Raw genomic sequence first — 17,377 nt, forward strand, 5'->3', positions numbered from 1 at the left:
GGGCCCACAGGGAGTGGGCTGGTGATGTGCTACGTGGCCCATCAGCTGAATCTGTTGGAAAGAAAGTTAACAAAACAAACCTTGCTATTTTATCTCTCTTCAGCATGGCTGCACATTTTCATGAAATGGTGGAAACTTAATGTTTTTGAGATTTCTGTTCTTGTTTGAAATTTAGTTGGCATTTGGTGATGTTCATAGATATATTGGGAGGTGGAGGAGGACCTAATAGGGAGACAGGCAGTCATGCAAACACATGCAGATACGCATAAGAGGTAGGCTGTCTTATTGCACAAGTCCTATACCCTTGGGAAACCAGTCTGCAAACATGATTTAAAAAAAAAGTTTCAAGTGAAGCTTGGGGGAAGGGACATTTCAATTCCTCTTTCACCCTTATCTGCCATCATCTCTGTTTTGTTATCACTTCAGTACTTGCCCTAGAGTGCTGGAGGAGTTTGGGTGTGATGGGGCACAGGCACACTGTAGGGCACTGTGTGGGTATGTTTCTGGCTCTGTGCCCAGGTGGATGGAGGAGGGAAAGCTGCTCTGTGCAGCCACCAGGAAGGGGCAGAGAGAAGAGTTAAGTGGCTGCTGGAGGCTGCACTGCCCTGAGTCAATGTCTCAGCATTTTGCAGGAGCATAAAGCATTTCCTGCTAGACAGCTGAGCCAAAGGAAGGCACTAGGTGCCCCTTGGATCACCCCAGCGGCTCAGGGCAGGGAGAGGAGATTGTGAAGCAAGCCCTGGCCAGGACATAGCGTTCCCTCCTGCCTCCTGCTGCTGGAGATGGGCTGAAAAGATTGGATGGCAACAAATAAAGGGTGTTTAAGAGCCATAAGGGAGCTGTGGGTTCTTTGTGGACAGTGTACTGTGGAAGTCAGGCCATCTCTTGGAGACCAGAGTGGGAATTTCCTGGTTGTGATATGCAGCCACCTTGCTGGCTGGCATGGGTACCCCTCGCAGCTGTGTCCTCTGCAGCCAGTTGACATGCTTAAATGTCAGCAAGCATCTGAAGGGCACATTGGCTCTGCAGAGATGGATGAGGCTGAGTGGAATAGATCAGGCAGAGACCAGGGGGGAGTATCTAGCTGGGATTCCCACATAATTCATACCTGGGCAGCTTGATCTAGTGGTTGGCAAACCTGCTCATGGCTTGGGTGTTGGAACTAGATGATCTTCAAGGTCCCTTCCAACCTAGACCAGTCTATGATTTCATGATAGCTGTTAGACCTGGTCTAGATGTAACCTGTAGTTCAGGAGCTTCCTATTTGTTGGGACTTCATGGGACATCTGGGGGTGAGTTACTATTCCTGTAGTTGTCCTCAGTTGGTCTCTATGAGAAGTGCCCTGAGGCAAGATGGTTTTTCCATGCATCCCTTCTGCACCCTTTCTCTTCTACATTGCCTATTGCTTGCACTCCCTCTGTGGCATTTTCCCACTGTATATTGTATGATTGTGTATGTGTGTGTGAAGCTGGGCATGAATCTTGATTGGATGCTTTGATTTATTCTGCCTCTGAAGAGCTGCACCCCAACTGGCTCAGTTGTGTGGGGTTGGGCCACACACCAATGCCTCCATGTCCCCCTCCCCGCAGTGGTAACTGAGACCTGATGGATACTGCAGTGGACCAGTGTTGTCCAGTCTGGCAATGGTAGGCAGTAAACCTGGGTCCTTCCTGGGGTATGGTGGGCTGGGGGGGACTTTGTTCTTGGCAAACCTTGCCACAAGGAAATTGCAATGCAGATATAATCCCTGCTGGGAAATGTTTCCTGAGGTATCTGAGCTCCGGGTCAACAACACCCACACTGTAGCTATTAAAAAGGAACCTTTGCCCAGAGCTCTTCTTGAAATACTTTGCAGAAGGATGAGGTAGAGATCATTAGGGCTGCAGTTGGGGTCTGCTCCTTTTCCCTCCTCCCTTTGCAAGTTGTTCACTGGCCACAGCTGTGGTGCATGTTGAAAGTCAGGTTTAAAGGCTCTGTCTGCTCTCAGGTTGCAAAAGACAAGGGCCTGGACATCTGGGAAAGGGGAGAAGAACTTGTTAAAATAACTGTGTGTATCCCAGAAAGAATGCCTCCCTCTCCAGAATCATTAGTGGACCATAATGTGCTTTGGAGATGAAGAATGGTAGCTCCGGTGAGATATGAGCTTGGGGCACATCCTGGGCACAGAGCTGAGGGGCTGTGGGCAATGTGTTGAAGGTTACTTGGGTGAAACTTTCTGTGAGTTTGAGACCTCAGTCAGTACTTGAATTCTATATAAACACTCTGGTTAGATAAACACGTGCATGCAAAACCTCTCAGCGAGGTGTTGTTGGAGGGAAGTTAATGTAGAGGGAGAGCAGCTCTGGCGAGGGTAATGCACTCCTTGGCACTGTGCAAGCTCCCTGTGATGCCACGGTGCTTGCAGCCTGCTGAATCCTGTCCTGTAGCCCGCATATGCTTTGGGGCTCTCCAGAAGGATGGAGGTGTGTTTTCAATGTCAGACAGCTGCCTTTCTTTGCATGGCGCTTTTCTCCTTGCAGCTCAGGGAGCAGCAGATCCTTTGTAAGCTTGTCTGTTTCTTTACTGTGTTGGTGGAGGTGCCTAAAGGTCTCAAATCAGATTCTGAAAGCTTACAGTACTGGAAATTGGTAGCAGTTCTGAAAATGTTGGCGAGACTGAGTGGCTCGATACAGATGTTAGCTGATGGCCATTTGGATATGCTTTCACCTCAGCCAAGTCCTCGCCCCATTGAAGCTGATGGGAGTTTTCCTTGAAAAAAGCCGTAATAAAATTGCATTTTCTTGCCATGGGGGAGGTGTTTCATGTGTTCAGGAGAACTCCAGCTATCTGGTTTGATTCTTGCTACACTTGTCACACCCTGCACAAAGCGCTCTACCTTTTGATCCAAAATAGCACAGAAGATGTTTTCCACATGCCATAGGAAAATGGAAGAACTATAAAACATAATTGTTTTGGAGCTTGGCACTGCTCTGTTCACAGATATATTTAGTGTGAATTGAAATTGGTCAGCAAAAAGGCGTTTGCTGGGATGACAAATGGATTAAGATTGTGTATCTGACTCGATTGCGTACCTGCCCATCCCATGCTGGTGGGGTTGGTAGGTGGCTGAATTGATCTATAGTAATAAGCATGTATGGACATCTCTTTTCTCTTGAGCAGCATTACAAAGTATTATTTGGCTGTAAATGGTAATATTTGGCTCTCTGTTCTTCCAACATCAATACTCAGTGTTTCTGCTCCTGCCATTGCTGCCTGGTCCCTTTTAGCTCTTCAAAATGAGACCCACCAAACCTGAAACTCTTCCATGAAGGGAAGCTGGGACTGATCTTCTCCATTTTGACCCCTTTCCTAGTTGCTGGAGTAGGGGGAAGCCATGATTGATGACTTGAATGAATGTGAGCAAGAGGACAGGAAAAACAGGTCCTTCTTGACCTTAAGCCATCTCTGGTAGTCCCAAGTCAGTCAGAACTGCTAAGGAGCAGCATGGGCTTTGGGAGATGGAAAAGCTGTGTTGGGGATCTGGACTCACCCCTAAGTGGATCAGCTCAGCAGCAGGGAGGAAATCTTGCAGTTGATAGCAGCTGGACCTCTTTGGCCTTCACTTTGGGTTTGTTCCTGTGGCGGGTGCCCAAGGAGCCAAGACTGACCTCTCCTGTCCCTGGGTGTGTTTGTGCACATGGGCTTGCACGCTCTGCTCCCACCAGGGGTTTTCTTTGGGCTGATATTTGTTAGCATTGGAAAGTGCGAAAAATGAGTGAAAATATTATCAGAAGCGGGTTTTGTGAATGAATCAGCCGACAAGAGGCTTACCAGCTTGCCTTGATTTACTAGAGTGGTGCTTATTTGGGCAGATGTCTATATATTTTAGTTGGAGGCAGAAGAAGCAAGAATTGATTGGGAAGGTCGTTGCATTCATCACACTGCTTCTCTGTCACTCTGTGACAGAAGACTGCTGGTCTTCTGAATGGAGCTGGGCATCACATGGCATCCAAAATACAGCCTTGCTACACTCACTCTCCTCATGTTGTTGATGGTTTCATGATGTCACTGAGAAGACAACAAAAAAGTCAAAAGGCTAAAGCCCTCCTAAAGTGGCTCATTGGGATTCAGCTTCTGGCTAGCCTTGCTCATCTTCTGCATGCGACTTTTTCATTTGATCCTGTCTGAAGGGCAGCCTTGTGGCCTTCTCTCTTCTCATTGTGTGTTTCTAATTAACGGGGAGTCTTGTGGATAAATAGAAGATTCCTGCTCCAAAGTATTCCTTGCCCAGCTCCTCGGATGATAGCCAAGGCAGCAACTGCCAGGCAGCAGCCCAGACATTGAGCTCGCCCATCTGGCTATCAAGCCTCATCCAAATTCTTGTCTGGAACCAGTATTGAGGAAAGTTACGCGCTTTGCCAGATTGGTTTTGCCCCGTGTTTGCTTTTCAGTTGCTACCTAAGCAGCTTAAAAACTTGCAAACAAAACTCATTTAGTATTTCTGGGAAGTGTGCTGATCCCAGTACAGAGAGATTTGGGGCCAAAATCAAGAGCAAGTTCAAGAGGATATTGGACAGATCCACAAAGGATGGGGTCCTTTGGTGGCTTTTAAATCTTGTCAAGCAGATGCAATTTCCAGCACAGATGTGATGTTGCACTTATCTCTAGCACAGGTGGGGAATGGTCCTTCTGAGGTACATCCCCAAACAGATGCTGATGGGAATGGGATGCTGGGATGTGTCTGATCCAGCCCTCTTGGACTGCTCTGCTGTCAGTCTACAGACAGCCACATGTTTTCTGAGTAATTGTGGACAAAACTCTTCTTGCATTTTCCCCTCTGGGAACCTAGGGTAGTAATACACTATGGTGCACTGTGGACAAGAGCTCAGGAAGCTGTGACATAAATAAAACATTTGTTATTATCATGTTTTTACTCTGTATCAAGACAGTACAGTGATGTTTTATCAGGACATAACAGTGCAGCTTCTAAAAGGAAGGTTGGATATTAGGAAAAACTTCTCTGAAAGAGTGATTGGGCAATGGAATGGGCTGCCAGGAGGTGATACTGTCCCCCAGTGTCCCTGGAGGTGTTCAAAAAAAGTGGAGATGTGGCACTGAGGGATGTGGATTAGTGGGCAGTGTTAGTGGTAGGTGGACAGTTGGAGTGGGTGATCTTACAGGTCTTTTCCAATTTTAATGAGTCTTCAGTGCTTCTAGATGTGAAAATCAAGATGCTCTGCATGCTTAGACTTAAAGAAAGCAGGATGGACTCATAAATGAAGTGCTATTATGTGAACTAAAGCATTGCAAGCCCGTTTTCGTTCATGGTTTAATGTGATTTCTTATTATGAGTATCTAGGGTGCAGGTTGGACTATCCAACCGTTATGATTCTATGATAAAGCTGAGATCAGAAATGCCAGTGCCATTCTGGACTGTGTTTGTTTGTGAATGTGAGCCTGAGTGCTCTGATTTTCCTTGGTATGCAAAGATGCTTTGTGTTTGTCACCTCTATAGGACCAGAAGGATAGAACAGAGGGTGGAGGAAGTGAGAAGAGCCCAGTGTTATCCCAGCGTTTTTGCCAGCTGATTTTGAAGTGGCTGGATTAGGTAGGGGTCTTGTGGCAGAGCTGGTATGCCACATAGGGTGGTTCTGCAGTTAGAAGAAGTGCTCAAATCCAGCAGTAGATAGGCTGTGTGCTAGCAGCTGAATGAGTAATGTACCACATGACAAATGATGTGAAAGATGATATGGCAGGGATGATTACTGAAATGGCAGGATCTCTGCGGGAAATTAGGGTGGCCATAAAAGAGAGGCGAGGTATTTTTGAAAGCGGTCCTGAGAATTTATTTTAGCACATTAATATTGAGTAAGTATTCCTGGAGATACTCTAGGGGATGATAGATGGACTCAAGGTATTGTTACTAATCACTGTGGTTTTCAGTTTTGGAGCAGAAACACACTTGGCATCACTAACCCAACTGGACTTCTGATGGGAAAATTACATTCTTCGGGAAGTAATTTAGAAGGTCAAAGAAAAATCAAAACGAACTTCTCCAGCAGCGATTTCCCCTGCTCTCTAAACTGTCTTTTAGTGCAGTAATAATAACTCCAGAATGAAAGAATCTATTCTCACCTTCCAGATGAAAGAGCTAATGCAATTTAAAATTTTTGCATGCAAAGATTTTATGGCTTGGTAACTGGCCACGCTTGAAAGCAATCCAGGATGGGATGAATACATGAGAGGCCTGGCTGAGCTTGACCCTTTCCTTGTCTCTTCTCTCTTCTACAGACAATGGTGATGACCGGTCTGAGAGCATCCTTGCTGAGAACCATGTGGACAGCACTGGGGGGATGTTGAGTGGAGCCAGCAGCAGGAAACCCATTAAAACAGGCATGAAGGAGCTGGCGGTGATGAGGGAGAAGGTGAACGAGCAGCAGCGGCAGATGGGCAAAGTGGGCAAGGTCCATCACAACCATGAGGATTCAAAGAAGTCGCGGATGCCGACAGGCAGGGTGAGAGGAGGAGGGGGGGGAGGCAGAGCTCAAGGATATGCAGAATGCAAAAGTGACATTTACAACAAACTGCCTTTAAAAGAGAAAAGAGGGGAGGGGAAAAAAAAAGAAAAAGAAAAAGAAAAGCAAACGTTTATTTTGGCCTGAAGCTGAGGTTGAATGCACCATCTGATGAACTTTGATGTGCTGGCGAGGAGGCGTTATTTTCATTGCAGCTTCACATTCTGACAGCAGAGCTGGAGAAGGGCGGTCTTGCTGGCTCAGCACCAGCCCCCGCAGGCTGTGAGCACGCCCCTTGCCTGCAACCCAGCTTTTGCACACCCTTTTTTCCCTAAGCAACTCCCCAGGGATGGTGTGCGGGATTTATGGTGTGGAACTCTGCCTGCTGGAGGATAGCCTCAGTGCAAACTGAGGGTGAGCCTGAGAATAGGCTATATGGGGTTGTCAAGAAGCAGGATGGTGCCCAATGTCCTATCTGGCCTGCTGCCCTCCTGTCCTTGGCCATGGTTTCCCTCTAGTGGGCAGCTTGGTCAAGGCAACTAGATGGCATGGGGATGGAAAGCCACCTCCAAAATTTTTGTAATATTTCTATATCAACACGGGGTATTTATATCTGAGGAGCACAAGGACGGAGAGGAACTTTGAGAACCTCACCTCCAAGGAACAGGCAGAGCGGCTGTTTGTGGTCTCATCTCCCTAACATACACTTCATGTGCTGTCCCAGATAAACCTTGCAACTGCAGTCCTTTAGGTCAAATTTAGCCTAACAGGCTGATGTCTGTGGGACAGATGTGGCTTTGTGGCATGGTGCTGGCACCATTGGCTTAGAGAGTCCCCACAGTGCTGCTGCTTGTCTAGGAGAAAAACAGCAGATGCAGAAGGCAATGAGCTGCAGAGTTGCTCTGGCTAACACCAGGTGGACTTTAACTGGACTGCCTTGGCTCGGTACTAGCCTTTGGAGTTAGGTATTAGTTTGCTCTTTACCATGTGAAGATTTGAAGTTATGACATGGCAAATGGTCCCTTTACCAGGATGTACATTTGTTGTTCATTTGTTTTCTTGGCTTTTTTCAGACCCCTTGTCAGCAGGAGCTGGATCAGGTCCTGGAGCGCATCTCCACCATGCGACTGCCGGATGAGCGAGGTCCCCTGGAGCACCTCTACTCCCTCCACATCCCCAACTGCGACAAGCATGGCTTGTACAATCTCAAGCAGGCAAGTAGGAAGAGCAGGAGCCCTGGAGCCAGCTTGCATTCTTGGCAGCATCGCTATGCTCAACACTGCACAGAGATTATGCCCAACTCCTAGGGTGGCAGGAAGCAGGTCCCAGGGTGTGGGGACTGCCTGTCTGCTGTCCAGACCCAAAACATGGGGCAGTTGCATTTCTCATCAAGTTGTCATCACTAATAGGATGAGAGCTGAGTTTCCGCTTATCCTCAGTACCTCTGTAGTGTAGTAAGCCTTTGTTCCACCACAAATTAAATGATTGTATCATAGTGGTTTCCTAACAAGGGTTACAAGCATTGCTGCACCACTGTCTCCTCCTTTCTCTTGCTTCTTCCTAGATTGAACGTCTGCAGCTTTGCAGGAGATATGCAGGAGGATAAGCTGGGGGGCAGTATGGGTGTGGGTTGTGCACAGAGAGTGATGAGAGAGATGATTCTTCTGCTCAGGTTGGAAACAGGAGTTGAAGCTTTTCTGGCATGGGCCTCTCCCAGGAGAGGCTTTTACCTGTGCTGACTGCTTCCTTTCCTCTCTGTTTCATTCCCACACTTTCCTGAACAGTTTTGCTCAGCAAAGCTTTGTAGCCAGACAAAATCAACCTTACCAAATGCAGGGCCTGGATCAGGGCTGGATGCATGATATCTGCAGTGAGAGGAATGGTCACAGGCTCTGGGGGCATCAGCAGATGTTGCAGTAGAATCTACAGCCAGACAGAAGCTCTCTTAAGCAACAAAGCACCATCTGGAGGCTGGCTTGCATTGATAGTACCTGGATGTGAGCACCTCTCATAGCTGTGCAGAATGATCTCTTGGAGAAGAGCTAGACATCCTGCTGTTTTCATGGCTAAGTTTTTTTTTTTTTTTTTGAAGAGCTACTTCCACCCCTTGGTTGGGAGCTTTTTTTTTTTTTTCAGAAAAAGAAAAAGCCAAAAATGTTAGAAGAGAGCAGATTGCTCTGAGATAATCTTGCTTTGTCCTTTCTCTTCTCTGCACCATGCAGAAGTTGCATGTTGGTCGTAGCTGCAGAAAAAGGAAACAAAAATGCTGTCTCTTCTGCCTGCCCTGGGTGAAGACAAACATGAGGCCATTCCCAGTTTTCAGTCCATCTGGGTTTCCAGAGCTGAGTGTCAGCTCCTTTTCCTTGGTTGGAAAATTGGAGATGCCAATAAAAGCATTCCTGGCTGCTCTGACCTCCTGTGAATCAGGACAAGGTGGAGGGTGCCTTAATGTGCTCTCATGCTGGGGAGCATTTTTTTAATTACTATTTTTATTTTTATCTTTTCTCCTGCTTTTTTCCCCCCCTGAGCAAGGCTGCATTCTAATCTCAGTCCAGCTGCAGAAAATGGCTTGAATTCAGCTTTGCAGAATGCATACAGAATCTGCTGTAGGGGCTGGATCCTGCTGTGCCGTGTTCAGGGGTGTATTTATTTTGGGTATGGGGGGATGAGCACCAGGTAGGTACAAGGTGCCTACAGCCTTGTAAAGGCAAGGGGTGGATGATAGCCATTACAGCAAGAAACTTCTCTCTTACCAGAGCAGGCTTTGGAGTATAGAGGCCATGTCCATGCTTGCTGTGGTCACTGCTTCTGTGCTGGGATTGAGATCCTGTTCCCCAACATAGCAGAGTGTGTCCATGGCCCGTGTTGTCACGTTCAGTTTGTTTAACTCAATTTGCAGGCAGAATGAAGCTTATGCAGCTGCTCTGTAAGCATATTTCATCCCTACTCACCCAGGGATTGTTGAGTCTCTAGGTGCTTTCATCCACAGTTGAAAGAGAAATGTAATTTGGGGATGATTGTCCTCATGGTTTATTGAAATCAGCTCAGTGGTCCCATCCGTAGAATCTCTGATGTTGGAGAAGACCACTAAGATCATCTAGTCCAGCCATCCGTGGTTTGAGGGAAGAAGCAGTGATGATGCTACAGCACAGGCTCATCCAAGCCATCTGTGCTGAATCTCCAGAGAAACTATGGGGGTGAGGGTGGTCTTCTCTCTGTATCTCCTCAGCTGATGTCTACTCTATCCCTCTCTCTGCAGTGCAAGATGTCGGTGAATGGGCAGCGTGGAGAGTGCTGGTGTGTGGACCCCATCCATGGGAAGGTGATCCAGGGTGCACCCACCATCCGTGGGGACCCCGAGTGCCACCTCTTCTACACAGCCCATGAGCAGGAGGACCGGGGAGCGCACGCCTTGCGGAGCCAGTAGATGGATGTAATCCTGCTTGCTGTGGCCCCGGTGCTGGATTTTTTACATGGGTTTCAGCATGTCTCTTTTAGGCTCTGGAAGAGACCGGGGTTGGGTCCTGTGTGCTGCCCTCCTGCTGCCCCAGTTCTTGGGGAGGGAAGAGATGACAGGAGGGGAAGGGTGGGGGGGAGGGGGGGGAGGTTGCAAGGAGAAGGGACTGCTTTCCTATAGTCTTTTGCCCAATGTCAGCCAGAGAACCAGTCTTTTTTGCTCCTCGCCCCGTGGCCCTGCCCTCCCTGCTGCTTTGTGGCGTATTCTTGCAGGCAAAACATCTAACCATGGGTGGGAGGGGGAAAGAAAGAAAGAAAAAAAAAAAAGAAACAACAAAGTTCCATTTCCCTCTTCCTCTCTCCCTTCCCCGAGACCAAAGACTGTAAATACCGCCTCTTGTGTCCTGCCTGTCCCCTGTGTATTGGCCCTGGAGTGGGATGTGGTGTGGGAAGGAGGGAAGTCCCTACATTCCAGTTGGAGTGTGGCAGGATGATGAGCTGCGTTCCTCAAGGGGGCATTGCCAGGGAATAAGGATGAGGCAGCCCCCTGAACCACCGCTGGTTGCAGCCAGCCCTGCTGCTCTGGGAGGATGGGGCCTTTGGGTGACTGTGGAGCTGAATGCTTGGTTTTCTGAGGGGTTTGGAGGGCTGCTGCCCGGTATTTCTTAGGATTGGCTTAAGCTGAGGGAGCAAAAGTGAACTTGCCGGGGCTGGGTGGAAGGACGCCTGTGTAGATTTAGGATAATAAGCCAGGGAGTGTCTCTCTTTCTTTCTTTCTAGATAGGAAAAACCCGTCTAAAACCTGCACTCCCAGCAGCTGCTCTTGTCCCTCCATTTTCGCTTGGGACAGGAGTGAGCATCTGCTTTTCAGCACACACTTTTTTTATTGTAAGTACAGTATGTATCATGCTTTGTAAAGGCCCAGACACACACGCACCCCTCTGCCCACATGCATGTTTGTATAGGTTAAATCCAAGCAATTGCAGGCGCTCTGAGATGTTTTGCACTGGACGTGCTGCTCTGAGGACTGATGTCTCTGCCATTACTTCACCTGTTGATTCTTTCTGTACAGAACACACCGACGCTGAGAATAAATAACTTCCCTGTCGCCGAAGCAAGGAGACTTGTTCTTCCTTCCCCCCCATTTTTAATGTGGGCTCCATTGCAAAACAATTGCAAACATTCTTATCCTTACTACAGTAAGGGGAGAAATATGGAGTTTTTTGTGGGACCTTGAGCAGGGCTGGGATGGGCCCACAGAGGGGTTGAGGAGTGCTGCCAGCATGCTCTCCTTGGGGTTGTGGGGCAAACACTGCTCACTTGGGCACTTGAGGCTGGGGAAAGAAAAGCAAAAAGCCCAAAACTCTGCGGCAGTGGGAATGCTGGGGTTTGTTACTGTTCCCTCCCCCCTTTCCTGGCCTGAAGTTTTCCGAGCGCAAAGATCTGTGCAGGTTGAACTCTTCATGTCCTTGCAGGAGTTTGGAAGTGTCAGTGGAGGAGAAAAGGAAAATGCTTTGGGGCTGTGGTGGGAAAGTGAGAGAGAGGTGTGTGTATGAGGGAGAGGGAGAGAGAGAGGGAGAGAGAGAGAGAGAGAGGGAGTGAGAATGTGCCTGAATGCAGAACTAAGTAACTGTAAAAATGATGCTACCTGCTGTCTTCTGTTAACAGCACAGTGTTCAACTTTTCCATGTAAACCCTGCACACTCTGGCTGTCAGCTGCAGTTTGTATTTTTTGTTTTGTTTAGGAACCAGGAAGTTTTCTTTTTGTGTTTTTTTTTTTTCTTTTCTCTTTGGGAGACGCTGAGCTGCGTAAAGTTGGAATAAATTAAATAGGATGCCAGGAAACTGTCATCTTCCCCCTCCCCAACCTTTTCTATTAAATAGAGCATGTTTTCTTGCCTGTTGCATCACACACAAACTTGGGCTTTTGCCCTGGGGGTGTTGTAAATGCTGAGCCCAATGAGCATCATTGGGAGTTTGGTTTTTACCCCTACTAGTCCCAGTTGTGTGAGCTGGGAAGCCCTGGTGTCACCCCATCCCCTCTCTTCCTGCTCCGCGGGTGTTTCTGCTGTTCTGCACAATGCAGCCATGCCTTTGAGTCTTGTCAAGTCAGCATCTGCCCGACACATGTGCAGAGGCAGTTTTGCTGCCTGATGGCAGACAGGTTTGGTGGAAAAAGGTGGTTTTTAGCACAATGTTGTTGCTGGGAGACGTGCTGCAGGAGCACCCTGTTCAAGCTGGGAGCTGTGTGAGAGCTTTGCAGGGGCACAGAGTCCCTCTGCCCAGCACTGGCACCCCTGGGACTTCAGCAATATTTGGGTGAAGGTCAGCTCCTCCCAGATTCTCAGCCCTCAGGATTTTGGGTGCTTTTCAAGTTGGTGCTTGCAGCCGGTCATGCTGTTTGTCAGCCAGCAGATGGACCTGTTCTCCAGGGATCATCCTGGGCCTTGCTGGTTTTGTCTCTGCTGCCTGTGCAAAGAGTTCTTGGACTGCAGAAGGAAAATCTCTGTGGCCAAAAGGAGCTTGGGATGCCATGGCAAAGCAAAGAATAATGATAATAATTGCAAGCCATGCTTAACAGCTGAAATTGCAGTGCTGAAGGAAGAGGTTCTGCATGGCCGGGGCTAACCAGGGCCGTGGCATGGAATGTGCTGTGGGTGGGCCTGATGGGCATGGGGTGATGGTAACAAGGAAGCGTAGCCCTGAACTGGCAGTGTGGAAAGCCACCTTTCAGTGCTGGCACGGCTGACAGTTCAGCAGCAGTGCTTTCCTGCTTGCCAGCACAAATGCCCTGGTGTTGGCTGATTTCCTTGGGCTCTGTATCACTGAGGGGCAGTGGGATACAGGCCCCACAGTCTGCTCTGGCCCCAGGGTGAGGAGCCCATTGCAGATCAGGCAGCTGGGTCTGGTAGTGCATATAGGGTAGAGGATGTATATTAGCACAGCCCAGCCACCTGTTTGGGGATAAAGGGGATATTTTTTGTCTCCTGTGCTGCTCTGGGTACATGGAATGATGTTGGCAACTGACGCAGGTGGTGGGGATGGGGGCATGGGACAAAGGAGTGTGTGGGAATATGAAAAGTTGTGTGAGCAGAAGGGGAGGACGTGGGTGGTGGGAAGGGGCGCTGAGGACTGTCATGAGGTTGCTGAAGACTACAGCCTGGCTGGGCTCGTATGCCCTGCAGGGATGGGATGGGGACATTCCTGCTCACTGAGATGTTTGGGTAGGACTTCCCACTGCCTGGAGAGCTTTGAGGCTCAGATACCACGTACTAAAGTGTTGAGATTTGGGATAGCAGCTGGGTGCTCAGCATTATGGACTCCAGATCCTTGGAGGCATACAAGAAAATGGTAGATGTAGCACCAAGAGGCATGGTTTAGAGTGGTCACAGGCATGGGTTGATGGTTGGACTAGATGATCTTGGTGGTCTTTCCAACCTTAATGATTCTGTGGCTCTACAATTCTCTTTCCCTTCATGACCCAGCAGAACATGGGTGCTTCAACCCCACCCCTGCAAATAAGCATCTAAAAAATTGCAGCTTAGCAGTCAGGATGCTCTAAGCTCAACCTTTCAAATTTACCTCTGTCTTAGCAGAGTTCTCTGGGGTCTAAAGCCTGCCTAAGCCATTGCCACCAGGTCACCTTGCCCTGTCAGACCCATAGAGCTAGCTGAGCCCCCAGGCACAGTGTGCTGATGGCAGGGCTGGCACGCAGACACTCTACGAGGGTCAGGCACAAGCTAACTGAATGCATAACTTTATTAAATAAATGCTTTGTCATGAGAAAAGACAAAGATCAAAGAGTAACATAAATTATAAGTTGAATAAATAGTATACAGCAATCTTCACTTTTTAATAAAATGTGAGATTTTTTTTTTTAAGTACAAAATGCTAAACAGAGCATTAAGCTCTTCTTCCATTGTCAGTTTTTCACAAACTGCTTTTTTTTTTCCCACCAGTAAGATTATGAGTATTTCTTGTTTACTGGAAAAAAAAAAAAAAAACAAACACAACAAAAACAAAACAAAACAAAACAAAAAAAAAAGAAAAAACCAAAAAAACAGAGCTACCGTATGTATGTAAAGCTATAAAAAGCTACCGTAAAATGTGTAGTGAGTATTGCTTAAAGGTTAAAAAAAAAACAACAACAAAACAGGCAGGAAACTCGGAATCTGGTGTGTGAACGACTGTGGTACAACGGTGGGTGATGTGTGCGGTGACGTCTGTCCCGGTGGCAGTGGCGGGCGGATGGTGGGGCTGGGGATGGGGCACGGTGAGCAGGGCTCCTCGCCAGGGCCAGGACAGCTGTCTGGAAGCGAGGTGAACTGTCGGTTGTTAAATATACAATGCTCCGTTTTGGGAAAAACAAAGCAAAACAAAAATAAAAAAATAAAATAAAAAAAAGAAAACAAAAAACACCAACAAGAAAAAAAAAACAATTTTTTTTTTTTTTTTTTTTTTTTCATGGAGAAGGCAGAGAAAAAGGGGGAAGAGAAAGAGAGCGGAGAAATAGTGCAAAATGCTCTTGTACTAGTGGTTTTCGAAGGCCACTGCAGTACAGACAAGGGGTAACCCAGCTGCTGAACATCTCTCATGGGAGATGTGGTCCAAGGACTGTCCTCACCCTTGCTCCAGCTGTTTTCTCACTATGCGGCCACTGGCGTGCAAAATGGCCAGCAACTCCTTGTGCGCATCTCTCACCGCAGCTCTCCCAGCTCCCAGATGTGTCTGTTCTGCTTATCCCACCACAAAATCCAAAGCAGGTCCCTCTGCCTCTCTGCTGCAAGTGGTGATGCTTTGTCACCAGCCAATGGATTCTGGTGCCTGTGAGTCCACAGCTGGGACCCACTTTGTACTGGGAGGCTGGAGAGTCCTCCTGCATCCTCCTCCCAGTGTCACCATGGTGGCCATGCCATGAGGCCACCACCTGACTGCTCTGCACCCCGCCAGGAGGTGAGTTTACCTCAAAATACACGTTCCTTGTGGACCTGGTGACTCTCTGCCCGCTCCCATTCTGCCCACCCCTAGGCAGCACGACTCCTTTCTCTGCAGCCAAAGGCTTTCAAGTTTTGGGAAATCAAACAATAAAACAAACAAAAATAAACAAAAGCAAGAAGGAGAGGGAAGAAGAAAGGAGGTAGGGCACTGGGGAAGGTGGTACTGGCCTATAACACTGGGTTTTGTACTGGGACAGGCAGTCTGAGGAGAGAGGAGACAGCACTGATGGTGATCTGTGACCTTGGGGGTTGACACGGCTCCTCCACCTCCCGCTATCTTCACCCCACCTTCATCCTCCACCCAGCTCGATCTGACCTTACTTCATTTGCCCCGGCCCCAGCTCCCCTCCAGCAACATGGCACAGGGACTACCCCATCACCCCATTCCTGCATTCCTTTTTTCACTAGGGGGAACAAGATCCACATATGGTGGCAGTTCCCTCTTCTTTTCAGCACAGGAAGGCACCTCACTCCCAGCTCCAAATGTACCCCACTGGTTTTCATGGAAGTCTGCTGGCAAAATCGGGAGGCCATCCAGTCCTGTCCTCCTTTGAGGCAAGCATCCTTGTGGGTTGCCCACGGGGTTGATCCCATCCCATGGGACACTACAGTGACGACACTGAACCAGTCAGGGGGAGAAGCTTCCAACAGAGCTCCTCAGCACCCATTTCCCCCTCATCTTGGCCCCACTGGTGCTGGAATCCCCTCTTCTTCCTTATCCAGCCCCAGGAGGTTCAGACCAGCACTGGGGGACACATTGGATGCATCCCCCCCCAGGATCAGATGTATACTTCAGATGTCTCCAGGTACACATTCACGTGCCAGGGCCATTATGCCCAGACCCCATGACTCATCTTTACTGCAGGATATCCTCCCAGCACAGCCACCACAGAGACCCTTGTCATGGGGAATTGAGTCCCAAAATCCAACATGGAAAATAAAAAACCCAATGAAATAGTCAGGAAGGCGGCTATCAGCTGTCCAAGCACACTTGAGGCAGTGGGTCTCCACACTGCGGTGGCTGCTGTTGCTGAATGAGGATTTGGGTCCTGGGTTACAAGTCCTGAAGACCTGTCACAGAGCTCAATGCAGGTTGGGGAGTTGGCAGAGGGAGTCAGCAATGGCAGATGTCAGCAGTGTCCACAATGCAAAAGATGGACGCTGGTGTTTTCCTACCCCTGGGAAAGGCTATAATCCAGCCTTAACAAAAAACCAAGACAAAACAAGGTCTTTTTTTCCCCCTGGAGCAAACTATTCTTTTTTTGGCTGTGAAAAAAAAAGAAAAACAAAAAAAACCTCTATAGTTGGCCTTTGCCATGTCAGTAAGGGTGGTGAAGGGTTTTGTCCCCAGTTTCCCTGTCCCAATATATGCCTGCTTCACTCTGGGGAGTGATGGAGCATCCATGGAGCTGACATAGATGGAACACCTCTATAACTCTCTTCCCTGCTCAGTCTGGCAGCTCTTCCCCTGCTTACAGTGAAGCCCTCAAATTGCATGTTTCCAGGCAAGGAGGAGAAGTCACATCTGTGCACATGCATGCACGCCACAAACACTTCCATACCCGCATGGGTGACGTTCAGAGTCTCACTTGTCCAAAACTCAGATTTCTGGCCTCCCAAGTCCAGAGGAGTCGCATTGAGAAGGGTATGTATCCCTTTTGGATTGTTTCTTTTTGATATTCACGAATACTATGGGGAGTATTCATGCCGTTGCAGAAGCTTTGTGTCCCTCCCCAGCTCATCTCCAGGTGCGCAGTGAATCCTGCTCCTCCTCTTCCTCCTCCTCATGTTCCTCCCAGCATGGTCCAAATCTGCTTGGATCAGGGTGGTCATTTGGGATGGAGATAAGAATGACTTGAATGCATCCCAGCGATACAGGGAAGAAACTCGAGAGGAACGGAGCAAGGAGGGGAGACGCTGATGGCTGCAAGGTTTTCTCTCCAGACCCTTTGGAAAATGACTAGCTAACAAAAAATCAAAAATAAATGAAAAATTAACCCCGCCTGCACCCCGTACTAGAAAATCACCAACTCAGAGAGCTTTTTACATCAGCGTGGGCTCTGCTTGGCGTCAGGGGTGCGCAGGCAGTACAGGGAGAGGTGCGGGACGGCGGAGCACCCAAAGCTGGCTTGTCTCTGGCTCTGTCCTTTCCTTGCTGAGTCCTTGTTGTCAAGACACTGCTGTAGATTCCGAGTCCTCAGTCTCTTCAGGGTTTGTATTTCTCTTTTCTTCTTTCCTTTCCTTTTTCCTTTTTCCTTTTCTTTTCTTTTCCTTTCTTTTCTTTTCTTTTCTTTTCTTTTCTTTTCTTTTCTTTTCTTTTCTTTTCTTTTCTTTTCTTTTCTTTTCTTTTCTTTTCTTTTCTTTTCTTTTCTTTTCTTTTCTTTTCTTTTCTTTTCTTTTCTTTTCTTTTCTTTTCTTTTCTTTGTGGT

The 17,377-nt window shown here is 48.1% G+C and overlaps 1 protein-coding gene across 1 annotated transcript in view; it reads left to right on the forward strand.

Moving 5' to 3' along the window:
• Positions 1-9,922, forward strand: part of IGFBP2 (insulin like growth factor binding protein 2) — a gene marked incomplete at both ends in the record, with an annotated part of 50,671 nt that extends 40,749 nt beyond the window's left edge. Inside the window, 3 exons of the mRNA XM_079538962.1 lie at positions 6,272-6,495; positions 7,569-7,709; positions 9,755-9,922. Of these exons, the coding sequence (XP_079395088.1) occupies positions 6,272-6,495; positions 7,569-7,709; positions 9,755-9,922 (533 nt within the window). The remainder of the gene's footprint in view (positions 1-6,271; positions 6,496-7,568; positions 7,710-9,754) is intronic.
• Positions 9,923-17,377: the final 7,455 nt, after the last annotated feature.

Source organism: Tetrao urogallus, assembly GCF_951394365.1.
Source record: "Tetrao urogallus genome assembly, chromosome: 8".
Lineage (NCBI taxonomy): Eukaryota > Metazoa > Chordata > Aves > Galliformes > Phasianidae > Tetrao > Tetrao urogallus.